Genomic DNA, 18,630 nt, shown 5'->3' on the forward strand with positions numbered 1-18,630 from the left:
CTAGCATGGACCATACATCAACTCAGATTGCAATGCACTAGAAGCCTGAATCCTTATTCTCTCCTCCCCCTTTAGCACTTTCCAGGATGATTGGTGAGGCCCTTAAAACAGACTTTCCCTCTGTTACAGGGGGCTCTTGTTTCAGGGGATACACAGACTAGACAGCTGCACTGGGAGCATGGACAGACTACAGTAAAGTACAAGGGGTACAGAAAGTGGGAGAGGCCTCCAGCATCTCCACTCTCTTACCTCCTGCTTCATCAAACACTTGCCCAGCTCAGTTAGCTCCGCACTGGAAGGTGGGGTCACGTCTGTGGACATCATTTCATCATCTACAAGCAGAGAAAAAGCAGCTGCGTGAACACCATCTTCCCTTCCTACACCAGCAAGGCTCACTCTGGTTCTAGAGTTTGTTGACACTCTGGAATCAACACCTCAGCCCACCAGAGAAACACCTCCAAGCGAGCCTGTGTGGGTGAGAGCATCCCCTAGCTATGGCTCACCCAGCTAGGATGGAGGCCATGCAGATAGCCTCTCTCACCAGACACCCCAGCTCAGTTCATTGGGGTCAACTTCCACTGTCCCATTCATGCCAACAAGGCCTGCAGAGCACCGGTTGGAGCAGGTGGCTTGCTTCATATGCTGGGGTGGAAAAGGCATCTTGTATCCTAGAGGTAAGATCCGGCTGAGAGGGGATTAGGAGGAGGAAGCCTCAGCATCACAGGACAAAGAATCACAGACACTTCCCCAGCGCTTGGGTTCCTGCAGAGTTACCTGCAAAGTCAGTATGGGTAGCTCTGACTCATGAGGCTCAGACTGGGCTCCTGAGCCCTAGAGAGGAGCTCCACCAGGGGCAGAGCTGGAGACCCTGATCAGACACTGTGCAGAGCCTCAAATGAAAGCCACAGTCTCTCTGAAAGGCCAGCCTAAAGATGGGAAGGGTCTGTCTGTATGCACGGCAGTGGTGAGCGGATACAGCAAGGCAACATACTCACCGTCTCCATCTGCAGCAGTAGAGCTGTTATGCTCAGCGGTGCCTTTCTTTGAAACACAGCAAACAGCTGCAAACACAAGAACAGGTCAGGAGGGTGGGAGAGATATCAGCACAGAGCCTACACGGATCATCCTGCTCACTCTCATGGGACCCTGCTGCTTTGTTCTCCCCCAGCACGCCCCAAACTTTGTTCCTTGCACAACGGCTGAGGAACGCCAAATGCAACATTAGAGCCAGGAAGTGAGGCCGAAGACTGGGCTAAGGGGCAGAATGTTCAAGTGTCTTCATCACAGCATCTTCATCCTCAAACCCGCTGCAGTACCAGACTGGAGAGGGGGATTGTGACACTGCACCCCATATGCTTCATAGTGATATTACTGTGATAGGATTAAGATAGAGTTATGATGTATTTTACAGAAGATACGTCATGTGAGAGGTCATTGGAAAGGTTATGATTTGCTGAATATGAGTATCTTATTTGTATGCATGTATCAAGTTTGTATCTGAAGTTATAGATATTGACTAGGTCTCTGCATTTCAAATGTAATTATACATTTGGGGAACGCCGACTAGACAACATGCTTTCATTCTAGACAGTGGGTGGGGAATGGACCATTAGGAAAACAATAGGCCTTTGGAGAATCTTATCTCCCAATGGCTGCTATGATTCTACAAGGACATGTGATCAGACCACGTGATGCTGGACTCCATCTTGGGATGTCAGTATTTTTCCACAGACTGGTCTGGGGACCAAGCTTTGAAACAAAGGGTTCCCGCCATATGCAGAAGCTATATAAGGCAGGGAGTGTCATTGTCTGGCGTTCTTCACTCCCCACACAATATGCCTGGAAACACCTGAGGAACAAAGACTGAACTGGGGGAAGTGCTGGATCCAGGCTCAAGGGATTTTTAGCCTGTGAATGGAACACGCTTACAGCTTGGAATCCCCGCAAGTGCAGCTTGCCCCTTAAGAATCTGTAGCTTGCTTGTATCATCTCTTAGGGTGAGAAATTGCTATTCATATACAATCGATTTTGTATATTAAGTTTAGTTTGCGTTTTTGTTTATTTTCTAGGTAATCTACTTAGATTATAAGTGACAGCAAACAGATCAATCTTTTGTAGATAATAAACTTATTTTTGCTTTATCTAAACCAATGTGTGGGAATCATAACTCAAGGGCAAAAGGCTGTTGCATATTCCTCTCAACATTGAGGGAGGGGGCGAATTTTATGAGCTTATGCTGTACAGTTTCCTGTGCAGCACAAGACAGTACAATTTTGGGTTTATACTCCAGAGGGGGTGAGGGCCTGAGAAGCTGGTAGATGCCCTAGCTGTAGTTTTCCCATGCAGGGGCTGGCCAAAGAGCCTGTATGCATGTAACTGCAGCTGGGTGTGTCCCTACCTGTATGTATGCTGGGGAAAGTGCAGGCTGAAGCCTGGAGGGTGTTGCAGCTTGTCACAGCAGTACAGTGTAAGAGAGAGCCCAGGCTGGTGGAGCAGGGGGGCTCAGTGGCACCCCAGTTCCAGGTAGCACCCTGTGGGGAACCTGTCACAGGGCTTCACAGGGTACATGACTGTCTCAGAAATCCTGAGCAGTGAAAAGGGCACTGGAGCAAGTTTATTCAGTGCCAGGATCCTGGCTGGGGTGCAGCAACCTAAAGGAGTGAGGCTAATTAGGAAATGACTCACAAGGTCAGGCTCTCACACACGGTGTAATTCTTATGTGGAAATAAATTTCCTCAAACTCTGGATTGGGGTGTGTGAAAGCCTGGGAGCTAATTAAAGGGGACTGCCAAGAAAGAGAGAGCTGTTCTCATCACAGAGGGAGAAGGGATGTGATCACCAGCAGAAAGATGATGATCTGGCCATGCCCGACTCTGCTCCTGGTGGTGCCAATGCACTCGGGCTAACACCCCCACCCTGATCCCACACACAAGGAAACATAGCACATGTACCCCACCAGACACCAATCAATAATTCAGCAAGACTCAAAGAGGGGCTGGACTCCTACATGGATACAAAGAATATTCAGAATTCTAATAGTTAATGCTAACAGAAAAACGTACTGGAAGGAAGATAAACCTCCTGCTTTAGGCTGTAAACTGATTTCACTTAGGGATTAGATGAGATCTTCATGGGGGCAGTTTCTCTCTCATCTGCCTTCCGTTGCTGGCCATTACACCATAGGTATGATGCAGTCTGGCAACCCCCGTGTTCCTGCCCAGGGCAGGACTCTCCCTGTGACATCCTGCAACCAGCTTGTTTCACTTACTGATAAGATCCATGACTTCACGGGTGAGCAACCTGACCAGCTGCTCCTCAAGCATCTCCTGGGACTCAGGGTTGTCATCTGCCGTGTCCTCCTCGCTGAAAAGAAAAATAAGATGGTGGGAAGTTTAGGGGAGCACTTTGAGACCAGGGAGGCAGCACCTTAGTATGCTAGCTTTGCCTATATACATGGCGCAAACGACTCAGCTGGCCAGGCTTCTGACCTGGATCACAGCCCAGATTAACAGAAGAGTGGAGGGCAGCAAGTTCTCCCATGACCAAAGAGTAACCAAGATCTTCACTTCCCAGTGAGGACGGGAGAGAGACTGTGGAACTGAGAGACTCAGCATCACGGAGAAGCATCAAGAGGGGTGGTGTCTCCCTTTTCAGGGTATCTTCCCTTACAGCGCTGCAGGCTTGGAGGGAACAGTCACTCCTCAGGCAGCTGCTCAACAGCTCACACCCCCCACAGACTAGGAGTCCAAGCCCCTAGGCCCAGCAGCACCACCTCCATTTTGATTCCCTTTCTCTGGGGCCGGGGGGTGGTCTCTTGTGCTCCCATCCCAATCAGGAGGGCTGGACACGACCCTCCGGAGCTCACAGATATTGCTATTGGAGGGTTACTCCCTTCCTCAGTGCTGCCGGCTGGAGGCAAAAGACCAGATGAGAATCCCAAGATGTGGTTCCCACCCCTTGCCTCTCCTTCAGTCCACATCCCTTACCAAAGTATGCTCCGCTGGCTGATGACCTGCCATTTCTGGGACAGTCTCTGCAAAAATACCAGATAAGATTTAATAACCTCAAGGAGCCATCCCAGAAACGCTGTACAGAGTTCTGAACACCATTCACCAGACCGCAGAGCCAACAGGGCAGGACCCTGGCCACCAGACATGGCTCTGTGACGAACCTGGTCTGACTCAAAGGAAGTTTAAATATACCTCTCTCAAAGCTCCCCCACCCCCTGAACAGGGCAAGAGCCCAGCAAAAACTCCTACTGAAGCGGTTCCCAGACTTTTTCCCTGCATGAACCCATTTGCAGATGTATTGCTTCCCACGACTCCAGGCAGCATGAAGGATGCCATTTTAAAATGGCAGCTTCCACACAGCAAGATCTTGCATGGAGTGTACATGTGAGGGCATGCTGTGTGGAGGATGCCATTTTTGCTCAGGGGACGCCATTTTGTAGCACACTTGGGATTACCACAACTCCATCTGCTGATGGAGCAACCTCACTTGGGGCACAACCCATTGTTTGGGAACCACAGGCCTAGTGATGGCTGGAAAGCTGGTGTAGCTGTGCTCGCTCTAGGAATTACAGAGCTACCTACCAGGAAAGGGAGAAGGAGGGAGTGCAGACCTAGCTTTACCAAGGGCCTAGGGCTACAGAGATTCAAATGACTGAAGACCACAGGGGGGCTCACATCCCCAAGCCTGGAAATTCACAGCCAGGAACTCTAACACACCAGCACAGCGGGTGCAACTGGGCAAGATGATATCTGGAATCCAGACTCCACACACTGAAGTGGCCAAAGTCAAATTTCTAGGCTCTGCTCCCTGTGTAATTGGGCGTTGGAGCCCTGCTAAGGATGAGGCTGGAGGGCTGCTGAAAAAGCTGTTTCTTACCACATGTAGATAGGTGAAGAGTGGGCCGAGCATGGGACAGAGAAGGGTTTCGTAGTGCTCCGAGGGGCAGGAGAGAACCAAGGGCTTCACAAACACACCTGCATGAGCTGGTTAAGGAAGTTATGCAGCTCAAGTCTCATGCCAGGGCAGGCTGCAGTGCACCAACACAGCTGACAACCATACAGCATGGAGACTGCAGATCCCAGCGTGTAGTGCTCCATCGTATACTTGGAAGAGCCCCATGCATTCTGCTTCTTAGCTGAAACAGACTGACAACCACCAATGAACCGTTCACACCAGTACCAGCATTTGAAGTCAGAGCAGGAACTGCACAGAGCGGCCCAGCAGGCTTCTCTAGCCCACCTTCCCAGCAGCCCTGACCTGGGTCTTGGAGGCCCCACTTTTAGCGTGTGAAGGCCGTTCAACTGAGACTGCCCAGAAAGGGAACAATTAGTGCCAAGTGGTGTTGCAGTTTTGCAATGTAGACAGCTGTGCCCTGGGAACCGAACTGAGCACTCATTGCACACAGCCAGTCGGAACCAGTCACCAGATTACCCGGTTTCCAACCTCCTGAGAAATCTAGCCCCCAAAGGTTGTTGTAGGTTGGACTTGTTGGCAGAGAGGCCCTCCTTCTTGCCGCTGCCCAGGGCAATGCAACTTCTTTGCACGTGTAATCTGTGCTGACTTCACTTTTCGCAGTGCCTTTCAAGGTGCACCTGCTCACACTCCACTAAACAGAGTGGAACAGTCCTAGCCACAATGTAAGGGGGGCAGAGGCAGGATTTATTTAATTTGATCTAACTTCCCTACTCCCTCCACTGGCTCAGCTTTGGAGAGGAGGGGGAGGGACGGTGAAGCCAGAGCAGTTTTGGAAAGGGAGCCTTCTGCCACATTCTGTAGTGGTTGCTGGGCTGGTTTCAGGCCACAGCCAAAGGATACGAAGCATGGGGCGCAGCCTGTAGTCGGGAATATTGTTGAGGTTAACGAAGGCTGAGTTGAGGAACTGGCTGGCGAGGCCGTCAACAGTGTAGAAGTCTTGCTGCATTGACGGGCCGGCATTACCCAGGATGTGAAAACTACAATGAAAAGCCAGGTATAAGTGAGCTAAGCTGCACAACAGATGCGATGCCTCCCATGGTAGCAAAGGCTGGAAGGGCTCCACTCTGGAGATGTGTTTGCCTTGTGGCTACATAAAGCCCACAGGAAGTTTCACTATGGGATACCTCTCTCAGGAATGTGCAGAGGGACCATCCCTGAAGTATCTAAGCACCAAGCATTCCCAAGTGCTGATGTTACTAACCCTGAAATAGGACACAAGCAGCAAACTAGGTCAGGGTATTACAAGCTGACAGTGGAAGAGTTATCAGGAGACCCACCAGCCTGTGTTGCTAATCTGGCAGCTGCACACCAGGTATGTTTGGTGGGTTACAGGAGCTCTGTGTTACATCACTGCTCATGGTCACTTGGATATTAGAAAAAAACATAGTGCACACACATGGAAAGCTGTCTGCTAGCTGAGGTCAGAATGCCATCCCCCCTCCCCAGGATGGTACACTCCAGGTTACAGCTGATCAGTGACTGTGTGAGGGAGATCTTACCAATTGTCATAGAGGGTACAGAAGAAGCCCTGCATCCTTTCTAAGATGGTTTTGTAAACAGGAGAGTCATAAAGCTCCAGGAGAGGCTGAGGGAGGCCTGAAGAGAAAGGAAAATCGAATATATCAACCACAGACCTCAAACCATCCTACAGCACCTTCACAGCAGTCCCAATTAAGCCAGGCCTGGTGGCTGGGAGAGCACAGAGCGAGGTGCTCAGCACGATCACGTGGGACCAAGCAGCGAGGCTAGGAGGCAGCCAGCCCATTTACAACACCAATACCACACACCCAACAGAACCCCCACATCTGGACAATTGCTGACTGGACATACCCACTATATACATGTGGCAGCTCTCTAAGCTTAGGGAAATGCAGCAAAAGCGTGTGCAACTTCCAACAGCTCCGTTAGCCCCTCTTCACTGCTCTGGATAGGCTGACAGGGCCAGCCTTTCAAAGTAGGCCAGAAGAGAACCTGCCAGTTCTGCAACCCCTCTTCCAACAGCCCCTGTGGGCTCTTTAATAGTCACCTGCTGTCCTGGGGGCTGGCCAGACTCACTGGGTGCAAGTCGTTAGCACCATGGTAGCCTCTAGAGTTCCAGCAGGGCCCCAGTGGCCTAGGTGCTGTAACACCTCGGAAGAGACAGTCCCTGCCTGAAGAGCTTCCAGCCTAAAGAGAGGAAGGCTTATCCCTGTTTTACAGATGGGGAGCACAGGCACAGGGAGATGAAGTGACTTGATGAGGTCACAGTGAGTTTGTGAGAGAGTCGAAAATTGAACCCTGATCTCCCGAGTTCCAGGCCAGTGCCTTAACCCCAGGGCCATCCTTCCCTGGTTACACAGAACACTTCATATATTAACATGCCTGATGCATCCCAAATCTGTTGGATGAGGTTCTGAAAACCTACTTATAATTCGGGCCCTACCAAATTCACAGTCCATTTTGGTCAATTTCACACTGACAGGTTTTTTAAAACAGTAAATTTCATGATTTCAGCTATTTAAATCTGAAATTTAGCGGTATTGTAATTGTAGGGGTCCTGACCCAAAAAAGACTTGTTGGGGTGGGAGGGTTGCAAGGCTATTGTAGGGGAGGGTTGCATTACTGTTACCCTTACTTCTGCGCTGCTGCTGGCGGGGCACTGCCTTCAGAGCTGGGCACCCAGCCAACAGCTGCTTCTCTCCAGCCGCCCAGCTCTGAAGGCAGTGCAGAAGTAAGAGTGGAAATACCACGATTCCCCCCTAAAATAACCTTGTGATCCCCCTGCAACTCCCTTTGGGTCAGGATCCTCAATTTGAGAATTGCTGGTCTCCCCCATGAAATCTGTATAGTATAGAGTAAAAGCACACAAAAGGCCAGATTTCACGGTCTGTGACGCGTTTTTCATGGCTGTGAATTTGATAGGGCCTTGCTTATAATGACTAAAGGCAAATGGCAGGGGCCAGATTTCTACTGAGGATGCCGAGATGGCAGATTTCTGCTCCTATGGCAGGCAGTGTTACTGTGGAACAATGATCTAGTTATGGGAGCACACAGATCCAAATGTGTATACATGGAAACATTAATGCAGCTGACAGACAGACACACATGAGTAGCTCAGTCCCTCTTTTGGGAATGAACTGCCAGGAAGCTGTAATGCCCCCCCAGCCGAGATAGGAAGATGGGGGTTTGTGCTACCACTTCCTGCCGGTGAACTGGGTAGGAAGGTTGATTCAGATGAAAATGAGCTGGCTGTCTTTACCTAGGATGGCATTCTTCTCCACTTCCAGCATATCTAAAGCCTTTGCGAATGTTTCCCCCAGCTTAGCCACCATCTCTGGCATGTAGAGATTGTTGTGGGTCCTGAAAGAGAAGGAAAAGTAGTTTATATTCATGCAAGTCAAGCCCCTTTGCTGCTTTGCAATGGAATCCTCCACCTTCAGCCTGTCAACAGCTCCTCTGTGGCTGAGGAAGGTGAGACCAAGCACTTGTGCATGGGATCCCCCTTCTCCACCTGGGAAAACATCAGGGAAGCTCACACTCCAGAGACATGGAGAGACTCCACCTTCTGTCCTGGAGTTCCCAGCTGCCCCCTCACATTCCCCACCCGTTCACCCCACCCTTTTCGAGCGCTAGCAGCAAAGACTCCCAACAATTCTCCAGTCGACACTGGCAACAGCTCATTAGCTTGGCCAGCGCGGCCAGAGAATATATTTAAAAACCCCACAGACATGAATTCTGTTTCCAGCAAGATCTTCTGCACCCAATGGCCCAGCAGAGGGAGAGGCTGTCCCAGCTCCGAAATACACACGCTGCACCTCAGGGATGGGTCACAGTCCCCAGAGTGGCAGGCGGCACTGGAGGAACTCTAGGGAGCACAACAGCCTAATATACACATGTTACAAGTGGCAGTGTGGCAGAGACATATGCCCCCTGGACAATGCATCCGGCAGGGAAGAGTTCTGCATAACCAGGAGATAGCCACTCACTGTCACCTCTCTGTGATGGATCCCAATTCAGCCAAGGGTGGGTGGTTCTTTGCCATCCAGGCCAAAAAGGGTCCCTCACTAGTCAGAGTAGTGACTCTCAGAGCTTGTCTCAGCAGGGGGTGTCTCTCTCACCTACCTCTCTCCTTTGAGACCTCAGACCTCCACTCTGGGCGTCGACAGCTGCACACAGCATAAATCCTGCAGCCAAACGGCCCAACAGCCTCCTCCAAAACTGCAATGCCATTGTACCTGCTGCTAGAGGTGATCAAGGGCAACTCAGTATCTCCCCCTAGAGCAGCGTTTCCCAAAGTGGGGTGTGCGCTCCCCTGGGGGGCGTGAAGGACTAGCTGGGGGCAGGGGGCACAGACAAGCCTCAATTGTTCTTCAGAGTCTCAGCTTTCTTTTTTTTGTTTAAATAAGTCTCTAGCTGCTATCGTCATGAAGAAAACCTTCAAAGAGATGACCCAAGTACAAAAGATGCAGCAATCTCTGCCTGAGTTTGCAGAGAGCCTGAAACAAACAGCTCTGAGGTGTGAACTATCCCATTCAGTTCAATGAGTGCTAACACAGATGCCAGTGATGATATTTTAGTTGTAACCATTATTAACTATTTCACTGTTCAAGGCATATAAGGGAACAGAGCAAGTACATGAAGGTCTAAACAATCTACTCTGACGGACCATTCATTTTGGGTAGGCTTTTAACACCACACAGTGGGGCAGAAAGGAGGTCATGACTGGCTTTACTTCCCTGAAAGGGGACTCCGGGCTTGTCTACATGAACAGCTAGTCCATGACAAGCTGAGGTGTAAATCTACCCTGCAGTAGCCCCCTGCACACTAATTACCCATGTGGTCCCCCCTGCCATGCACTAAAAGTTCCCTGGTGTGCTTTGATCTAACCCAGTTTGAAATGGGAACAGACCAAAGTGCACCACAGAACTTTTACTGCTAAGCAGAGGCCGCTCAGACATTTGGCGTGTGGCAGACTACTGTGGGGGAGATTTACACCAGCGCTTGCTGCAAATTATAGACAAGGGTTCAGCTTTCAAAAACAAATTTGGAAAATGCTGCCTTACAGGCTCAGAGAGTGCTACATACCCCTATCGGAGGCTTACACAGAACCACTTACGCAGTGCTATGTGGCACAACCAGCCAAAGGAGCTTCATCATCTTTAAACAGTCACCTCGTATGTCTCTCCAGCCTGTTTCATGCTAATAATAGCTGGAGCAAAGGGACGTGGTTGGATGCTGACTAAGCCATATTGCATTCCAAACTCAGGATTATGGAGCTGGTGGTTAGTCCTGCAGCAGGGTGGGTTTGGAAGATTATGCTGACCAAAGAGGTTGTCTGGACAGTCCGGTGAGGATCAGAGTATCACATCTCGCAGGCCTCTGTCTTGGGTCCTATCTTAGAACATTTTCTTAAATTGGTAGTAGAGTTGCATGAGCCATAGAGTTTAATGTCAGAAGGGATCACAAAAATTATCTTGTGTGACCTCTGCTATATCACAGGCAGAGGCACGAGCAGATGCTCAGTCAGATAAAGGTCAATCTCCCCTGGCTAATGGCTCAGCAAAGCTACAGCAGTAACAGGTTACATGAGGGGCTGATCTGCTGCTCCTCATGAAAGCACAGCCACCGTGTATGGTAGAATTCAGCCACTGCGTACGACAAGATCAAAATGTGACCCATGAGCATAATCGAGAGGGCAAAGAGGCCTTTGGGGAATTCATCACCAAAGAAAAAACATAAAAAGGACATTCCTAATAGATGTATTTATAATACAGGAAAGACCCAAGGAAAGGATATGGCAGGGCACGGGGGCTGTGTTTTCAGAGAAACAGTTAGAGCTCTGCTCAACAGGCAGGCAGTGTCTCCTGTGCTGAGACTAAATCTTCTGGGCCATAGGATTGGCCTTTCAGAGCCTCCCATATTGGAAAAAAAGGGAGTTCCCCAGAGCATACAATATATATCTGTACACTTGATCCACCAAGGACACGGATGCTGTATAAAAGCAGTATCTTGTCAAGATGGATTCAGAAAGAGCCCTGTGGCTGTGCAGGGCACACGATAAGCTTGTTTCTAATGCAACAGGAACAGATCCCAGGCATAGAAGATGCTGGGTGAGTCAGTCTGTGCAGCTGCTGACTCCAGGAAACTCCCCTTTCTCCAGAGGCAGAGATCATGTCCAAGGCCGGGGGCACCGTTATTCAGGCTCAAATCCAGGCAGGAAATAAAGATAACCAGAAGCCAAAAGCAGCTGGATAAACTAAAATACCAGAGGATAAGGGAAATGATTGGCCAACAAGCTGCAAGCGACAAGTAATTAATGGAGCAATTTCAAGCCCATTCAACAAATATTCACACAACCACCAAAACAGCGAAAGGCAAGTTAGGTCAGGCATAAAAGAACTGGCCAGCTGAGGTTACATTACATTATCTATGCCCCTCAACATGCACGCGGACTGCCTCAGAGGAGTTACCTATTTACCGTATCAGCTCACTGGCCATCTCCCTAAAGGCATGGCCAAGACTGAGGACCTTTTCCACATACTACTTACCTTAGCACAGACCTTGTGACTACTGTGTGTTTTCACAGCCTCTATCTACTCTCATACATGGCACAAAGGATGAGACAAGACACCCAGAGAGGAGTAAACACAACCATTTACACTGGAGAACAGTCCTGCTTCGAAGAGGCTTCTTTACTTACAGTTCAACTCAACTGCTCAGGAGAATTTATGTGGCTGCCTCCTACTGATCCAGTCACTCTCAAGTCAGCCAATCCATCCTGCAAGAGTTCCCAGCTCCTACCATAAGCTCCTTCTCCTCAGTGGCACATTAACCATGCAGAAGCTGGCTGATTCTCCCAGGTAGTTGGCCTATTGGCACAGTGCTATGAGCAATGATCGATCCCAACAATAAGGCAGCTATTGTCCTGATCCTGCAATTACCACTCCAGGCAGCCACGCTTTGCCTTTACACTGTAACTCCCCTCACAGTCTTTTCCAGACCTCACAGCCCCTCGTGACATCCACATTAACAGGTACCCTAGGAGACAAGTGCAGGGGACATATACACTGGGAGAGCAGAAACAACTCCAGAGAGAAGCACAACACAAGCTCTACCCTTTCCTGGCAGCTCCAATGCTGCTTATGTGTAATTTTGCAAATCTAGAGCGACCACAGAGAAATCCCTGCATCCTGCAGACTGGGGCAGCCATACAGAGTTGGACCTCACCTCCCGTGCTCAGCAAAGTAAGGTAAAAGGCAGGAGGCTGGTCACTTTCAAAATCTCAACCATTCAGTTCTTCCAGGTGCAGCACCAGCCTCGAGAACTCCATTGGGAAAGGGAGGGTGCCTTTGAGGATCAAGTGCAAGCCACTGCAATACGCTACAATCTACTTCTCAGACATGCCTAAAACCATGCCCCAGTGGTTCCATCAGTATGGGGCAGAAAAGTCTTAATGGGAACGCTGGTGCATCCCCACAGAAAACAGCAGCGGAGCCACTTCCACAGCACTGGAGAAGGAGCACTAGCAACAGAGCAAATACTGGAGCTTCTGCTTCTTTAGAACCAGTACAATGGGAGTTTACTGACATACAAGGGTGGAATTTAGTTTCCTAGGCTTGTCACACAGGTCCTCCTTGGGGGGAGGGATAGCTCAGTGGTTTGAGCACTGGCCTGCTAAATCCAGGGTTGTGAGTTCAATCCTTGAGGGGGCCATTTAGGGATCAGGGCAAAAATTGGGGATTGGTCCTGCTTTGAGCAGGGGGTTGGACTAGATGACCTCCTGAGGTCCCTTCCAACCCTGATATTCTATGATTCTATGTATCCTAAAGCCTTTACTAAGTACTAGCCTGGTACTGGCAGTGCAATGACTGTAAAGGCAAACAGCTCACTCAGCCTCGGCCATCAGCCTGCTTCAAGGAGTGGGAATGCTCACTTGGACACTGGTTTGGTGGATTTCAGAGACATGATGCCATATAAACATACACTGATGAAGTGCTCACCACCCAGGAAACTCTGCATGAGACTGTCTGCCCAGAGAGCTCACAACCTGCAAAGAGAACTGACGCATGGGATCTTCCACCTTCACGAGTAAAGGGCAAATCTCATCCCTGCTGCATCAATAGCAACCGGATAGCTCAACACTGACAATGGGCTAAAGTGCTCAGCCTACACCTTGTAAAGAGGAATTTGCTTGAGTGGGCCAAGACTATACACTTACCCCTCCCTGCTCTTCACAACTACAGCAGCACTGTCCTGATTTGGTCAGTGACTCATATTTTAAGAACCTGGCTAGACAGTGCCCTACATGGGCCTCATCCCCATAGAGCTGAGTGCTGAAAAGCTATGTAGCGATTAAACACTGTTCCCACCTGCCACCCAGCTCCAGAAGGGGGGTAACAGCCTCATATACTACACTCATCACTGGCCAGCGCGAGGTTGAGAGCCAGCCCCAAGCCTAGCAATGCTTCCCTATCGGCAGTCACAGAGAATCCACCAAGGGGTAGCTCAGAGAGCTGTTACTCTCCTAACACTGCATCACCGGGTGAGGGAACGGCACAATCCAGAACTCCTCCTCCCACCCAACCTGAACCACCTTTGTCTCACCTCCACCCTGGCTAAGCTGCAGACACACGATGCAGACTCCCAGCGGGTACACCGAGAGGAGGCACTGCAAGGCACAGAAAGAGCCCTAGCATGAGCCCCCATTGGTTTCAATGGCAGATCACGCTTCAGGCAGCCAGATCAAAGACGCTCAACTTAGTACTGAAGCGAGACTAAAGCAAACTCCCACTGGACGCCAGGACAGCAGGCCCTGCTCTGGTGGTGACTGGAGAGGTGGCCTGGTGGGGGCTGAAGGCAGAGCAGAGATGTTAGTTGAGAAATACTTGGTTAGTCAGGGAGGCAGCTTTAGGTTGGACACATTCCCAGGTGAAAGTGGAGGTGGGGGAGGCAACCCCAGCTTGAGCTCCCATTGGCTTTAATGGAATCTCATGGGCCAGGGCTGTGCGTGCGGAGAAGGCTCACTTCCCCAGTTCCATTCCCCACTGAGAACAGTCGGGAACAGCACTGGTGCAGGTGCCCAAGCCTGTGCTCCCGTTGGCTTCAATGGGAGAACACGCTCAGAGAACACAACATACATTGCAGGTTCACTTCCAGAGACTGTTTAGTCAGCATAACTGGTGTCACGTCAACTCGACCCACCTTATGAGAGCGAGCAAGTTGTCGAGAAGTTTCAGGACCTGCTCAGTGCAGGGGTTACGGTAGATCGGATTGCCGCTGGGCATGCACCCGATCACAAATCCTCCGGCCTTAGCCTCTTCCAGGGTAGTGGGCCAACGAGCCCGTTTCACAACTCCCAGAATGGTGTACACGCAAAAGCTTATCTACAGCAAAACAAAAGACATGGAGAGAACTCTTCTTAGCAAGGGTGCAAGCAAAAGCAACAGAAGGCCAGAGAGAACCCTCTCCCCCTGGCCCTTCTCCTGGGATGGCACTCCACTTGCCCAACCCAGAGGGCGGGGCTGCCTCGGGGGAACGTGCGCATGAGAAGATCCCTCACACTATTCTGATACCTTCCAGAGTTTGCAAGAACCCCTTGACATGCAGGAATGGCACAGGAGCTTATTACTAGACACACAGTGTCAATGCAGAAGGTCTCGCCGAGTCCGAATGACCACGTGGGGCACCCTCTAAAAGGAAACATTGAAGTCATCACTGTCTCATTTCCCTGCACACATCATGGACTGACCAGAAACTCCACATTCCTGCAACTGCCTAAAACCGCATTAGTGTCTGTCACAAGCAGAGTCCTACCATCGGCATTTCCACATCCACCAAACCCTGAAGACAGCAACTTCCAGTTTGCAGCGAAGACATCCTGCAGCTAGCCTCTCATACAACAACAGGTCCTGGTGAGTATTTGAGTTACACGCCACGCCACGCAACGCAGCCTTAGTCTCACGCTTTCCAGAATGCTTCACTTGGGAATCGCAATTCACTGCACCACATTACCCAAAACATCCGGCCTTAACCCAGCTGCATCCACAAAACAGACTGCTCCAAAAAGAGCCTGAGCTATACCAGGCACAAAGGCTTGTGAACTACCGCATGAGGAATACAGCAAGACTCCTGCCTTGCAGGGTTACAGGATTCTATATACCACACAGGGATGGGGGAACGGGAGACATGATCCTGCTTCTCTTACGTGACCCATGTCCACTGAGCTAGAGTCAGAAGCCATCCGCCATTCTGCAGTATGAACGACGTAGTGATCTGGGTTCAACAAAAGGCGCATGCTTAGGACAGGTCTTGCACAAGGCCCTATTCAAGAGGCAGAATAGGTGAGCATGTGTAGAAGGCAGAGGAATTACTTGCCACTCCCCAAAGACCGAGCCTCCCCAGGTAATGGATACTCACTCTAGATCGGTTCAGGCCACTGGGATCTTCCAAAACGGGATCAGTGATTTTGTTGTCAGCACCCACGTAGGAGATGAAAGCTTCAGGATCTGATAGGACTCTGAGGGGCAGAAACGAGCAAGCCTGGGATTATCAAAAGCACTGAGGACCTTTAAGCAGAGTCTGGCATCTGTGATAAATGCTGTCCCAGCACAGATAGTCAAAAGTCCTATTCACCACAGTCAGTCAATTCATCTTAAAGGTGAACTCAAGGTGACCGCCCTCAACAATTGTGCTTAGCTTCCCCTTTCAGTTTAATGAAACTGACCCCCTCATTGTACACAAGGCCTCATCAATGCCAAGTGACCCAAGATCAAGCCAGGCTGGTGAAACAGGCTGAGCTGTAGTCTGCTTCTCCGCATCGAGCTCTGCTGACTTGGCCCAGAATTGCAGAAACAAGCCAACAAACCGCTCTCCGAATATCCCCATGCACAGTCCACCTACAGCCCAGCACCTCTTTCAGTTCAGTTAAGTAATATTCCAGAGAAGCCCTTTTGCACCTTTCAAAGCTCAGTAATTCTGCTTCTAGCTGCTGCGTGGCAGCTTTCCCATGTGTTGGCAGAGGACAGCAGCTCTGCACACATGGCTTCTCCAGGAGGTCAGCGAAGGGGATATTTTGACTCCCCTTTTTGTCAGAGGTTTGGAGAGTGCTGTGGCCCCATACCCCTTCCCAGCATGTGCTGTTTAGATATACTCCACACCAAGAAGCTTTTCCATCTCCTGGGCTATTAGCAGGGACTCAAAGCATGGCCAAATTTCTTAAGAGTGCAGAGGGCTTGTGGCTAGCAAACACAGGAGGCACAAAGCGATGCTCCTCTGCTGCACACATTCTCTAGAGGGAGGCACATACTAGCCCCTGGAATCTCTGCACCATCTTCAGCTCTAGCTCAGGAATGGTTAATGTGGACCCAGTACCTCTGCATCTCTTCAGAGAGCCACAGGTTGGCAACAGGAGACATGAGCTCCTCCAGGAAAACCTTCTGCCGCTGGTAGTCCTTGAATTGGTTGCTGATGAGGACCAGGGCCTCCATGAGAGCGCACTTCTCCATCTGCGTCAGGAGCAGCTCATTGGACAACAGTTGCTTCACGTGGTTATACAGCATCTCAAAGTTAGGCTGGAACAAAGACCCAAGCAGGACATTGTCACTCACCCACCTGACTGGGGATGCTGCACTCACTTTTCAGGGGAAGAGACAGACTGGTATGTACTGTATTCCCACACACAAGATGCAGGAAATAGCTGGATGAGTAGGGCGTGTTCTGATCTTCCCTTACCCTGATCTTTCCAGCCTCTTCCTTAAGGCTGGCAAAGCCTTGTTTCTACCCTGCTCCTCTATCTTCCTTCCTCCCCCTAGATACTCCAATGATCTCCACTGTTCATGGCAAATAATGTTTGAGATCAGGGTAGACGCTGCTGCCTCAGCCAGCTGCACCATCACAGCGTGGTCTAAACCCCAAATTGCTCTAGTCTTTCATGGATGGCAAGGAAGTGAGCTGGTCTCTAGGCACTCAAATTTCAGAGTTCAGGACTTTACATCTCTCCACTCCCACCCTTGTGAGTCTAACCAAGAAAACCTGATTGTCCAAGCTAATGGTCTATCCTCACTGCAGTGGTTCAGTTTTCGCTTGCCTACTCTACTCGTAAGTCAAGCGTCAAGGAACAAGCATAGAAGCTTGTACAAGCATCAAGGAGCGTTCGCTACCTTTGGGATGGATGATGACAAACCCACTCTTTCTTGGCAGCTGTACTGAAATACAAGCTGGAATCCTAAACGACCCCAATTAGCACCTTCAAAGCACCAGCTTGTGTTTTGCCACAACATAGAGACTAATCTGTAGCCACAAAGTGAGTGGCAGCTGCTACGCCTCCAGCAACCGAAGGGATCCTCAAGAGGAGCAGAATGCCATCCATTATCCTTCAGGCCTCAACAGTTCCCTTCCTTAAACAGGTTGACAATACAATGCTCCTCTAACTACAGCTCCCCTGGTCCCCTACCAATCAAATACCAGTGCTGCTGGAGCCAAGAGCCCAAACAGAGTTTGCAGGCTTCCTGGTTCAGCAAAGCTAGTAGAAGAGTCTGATCTGGTGGGATCAAGCAGAAAGAGCAACCAGTATTTATATTCTCTTTTACTCCCCCTGGACTGATCCAGAAAGCCAATATCCTCCCCAGCTCCTTCACGTCCCTTCTCCTGACCCACTTCTGATGCAAAATCTAAGAGATCAGCCAGAGCTAATGGCTTCAACTAAGGGCACAACTGATATTACAATAAATAAAATATAACAAATGTGCCTATAAAATGGTTAGAGACTTGAATACTCCCTTTCCCCACTTCAGATGTTGATCAGCATCTTGGATCGTAAATTGTGGGGCAGGGTCTGTGCCTTGCTCTATATCTTTAGTGGGCCCAGTACAACAGGGTCCAGGTCCTGATCAGGGCCTCTAGGTGCTACTGCAATATATTTAAAAACAAAAAACAAGTCAGTATCACTCTAGTGTTGAGAAAGAGAAGAAGTCGGCTGACTTTCTGTGCAGCAGAACACACTCTGCTTTACAGTCCCATTCGAGTCAAAATAGGGAGAGTCTCCCTGGAAAAAAAAAAAAATGGATTGAGGCAGAGGAACTGAAGATCCCCCATCCCCAGAAATACAGCTGAAGATGGGGCAGTGGTGCCCTGGAAGAGAGGTACATATACATACCAGGACAAGCTGAGGGTAGTCCCGACACATCTTTATGATCGAGGAGCATGCATGTCTTCTTACATTCTTCACTGCCCGAGTTCTTGGGGCCTGGACCAACAACAAAATTCAGGGTCAAGCTACAAAACCCAGACAGACCCAAGGCCTCCCCATTAGCCAAATCCATTAATGTAATTTTCTGGGCTGTGGAGACCAGGGGAAACTGACACTTCCATTCGTGCATTCCAAGAGTTCAGTTAATGCCAGTTCCCAGAGGAGTCGCTGGAAGCCCCAGCCTCTGGGCTCCAATTCAACTCCTGGGATGAGAATGCAACTGATTTTCATCTACTGCATTACGGTTCCCAGCATGCACCCAGGGGTAGCAGCCATACCAACACCAACCACAGCCACACACGGGCCAACCACTGAAGGGTACGCGTGGTGGCTAGTGAGTGAAAGTCACTCCCAAGTAGAGGTCGGCTGCACAAATACCCAAATGGCTATATCCTGGACTGATTCTTGGGGGTGAATTT

At 50.0% G+C, this 18,630-nt stretch overlaps 1 protein-coding gene across 4 annotated transcripts in view; it reads right to left on the reverse strand.

Moving 5' to 3' along the window:
* The window catches only part of XPO5 (exportin 5), a 37,903-nt gene that overhangs the window by 3,853 nt on the left and 15,420 nt on the right, over positions 1–18,630 (reverse strand). For 2 of the 4 annotated variants that reach the window (XM_077813569.1, XM_077813570.1), the window contains exons 18-29: positions 18,119–18,208; positions 16,336–16,535; positions 15,382–15,481; positions 14,167–14,348; positions 8,225–8,325; positions 6,486–6,582; positions 5,827–5,963; positions 4,888–4,985; positions 3,987–4,033; positions 3,269–3,363; positions 996–1,061; positions 250–332 (exon numbers count right to left, since the gene is read on the reverse strand). In XM_077813569.1, the coding sequence (XP_077669695.1) occupies positions 250–332; positions 996–1,061; positions 3,269–3,363; positions 3,987–4,033; positions 4,888–4,985; positions 5,827–5,963; positions 6,486–6,582; positions 8,225–8,325; positions 14,167–14,348; positions 15,382–15,481; positions 16,336–16,535; positions 18,119–18,208 (1,296 nt within the window). The other 2 variants (XM_077813571.1, XM_077813572.1) reach the window with 2 other exon arrangements.

The sequence above is a fragment of the Eretmochelys imbricata genome, chromosome 3 (assembly GCF_965152235.1).
Source record: "Eretmochelys imbricata isolate rEreImb1 chromosome 3, rEreImb1.hap1, whole genome shotgun sequence".
NCBI classification, from domain to species: domain Eukaryota; kingdom Metazoa; phylum Chordata; order Testudines; family Cheloniidae; genus Eretmochelys; species Eretmochelys imbricata.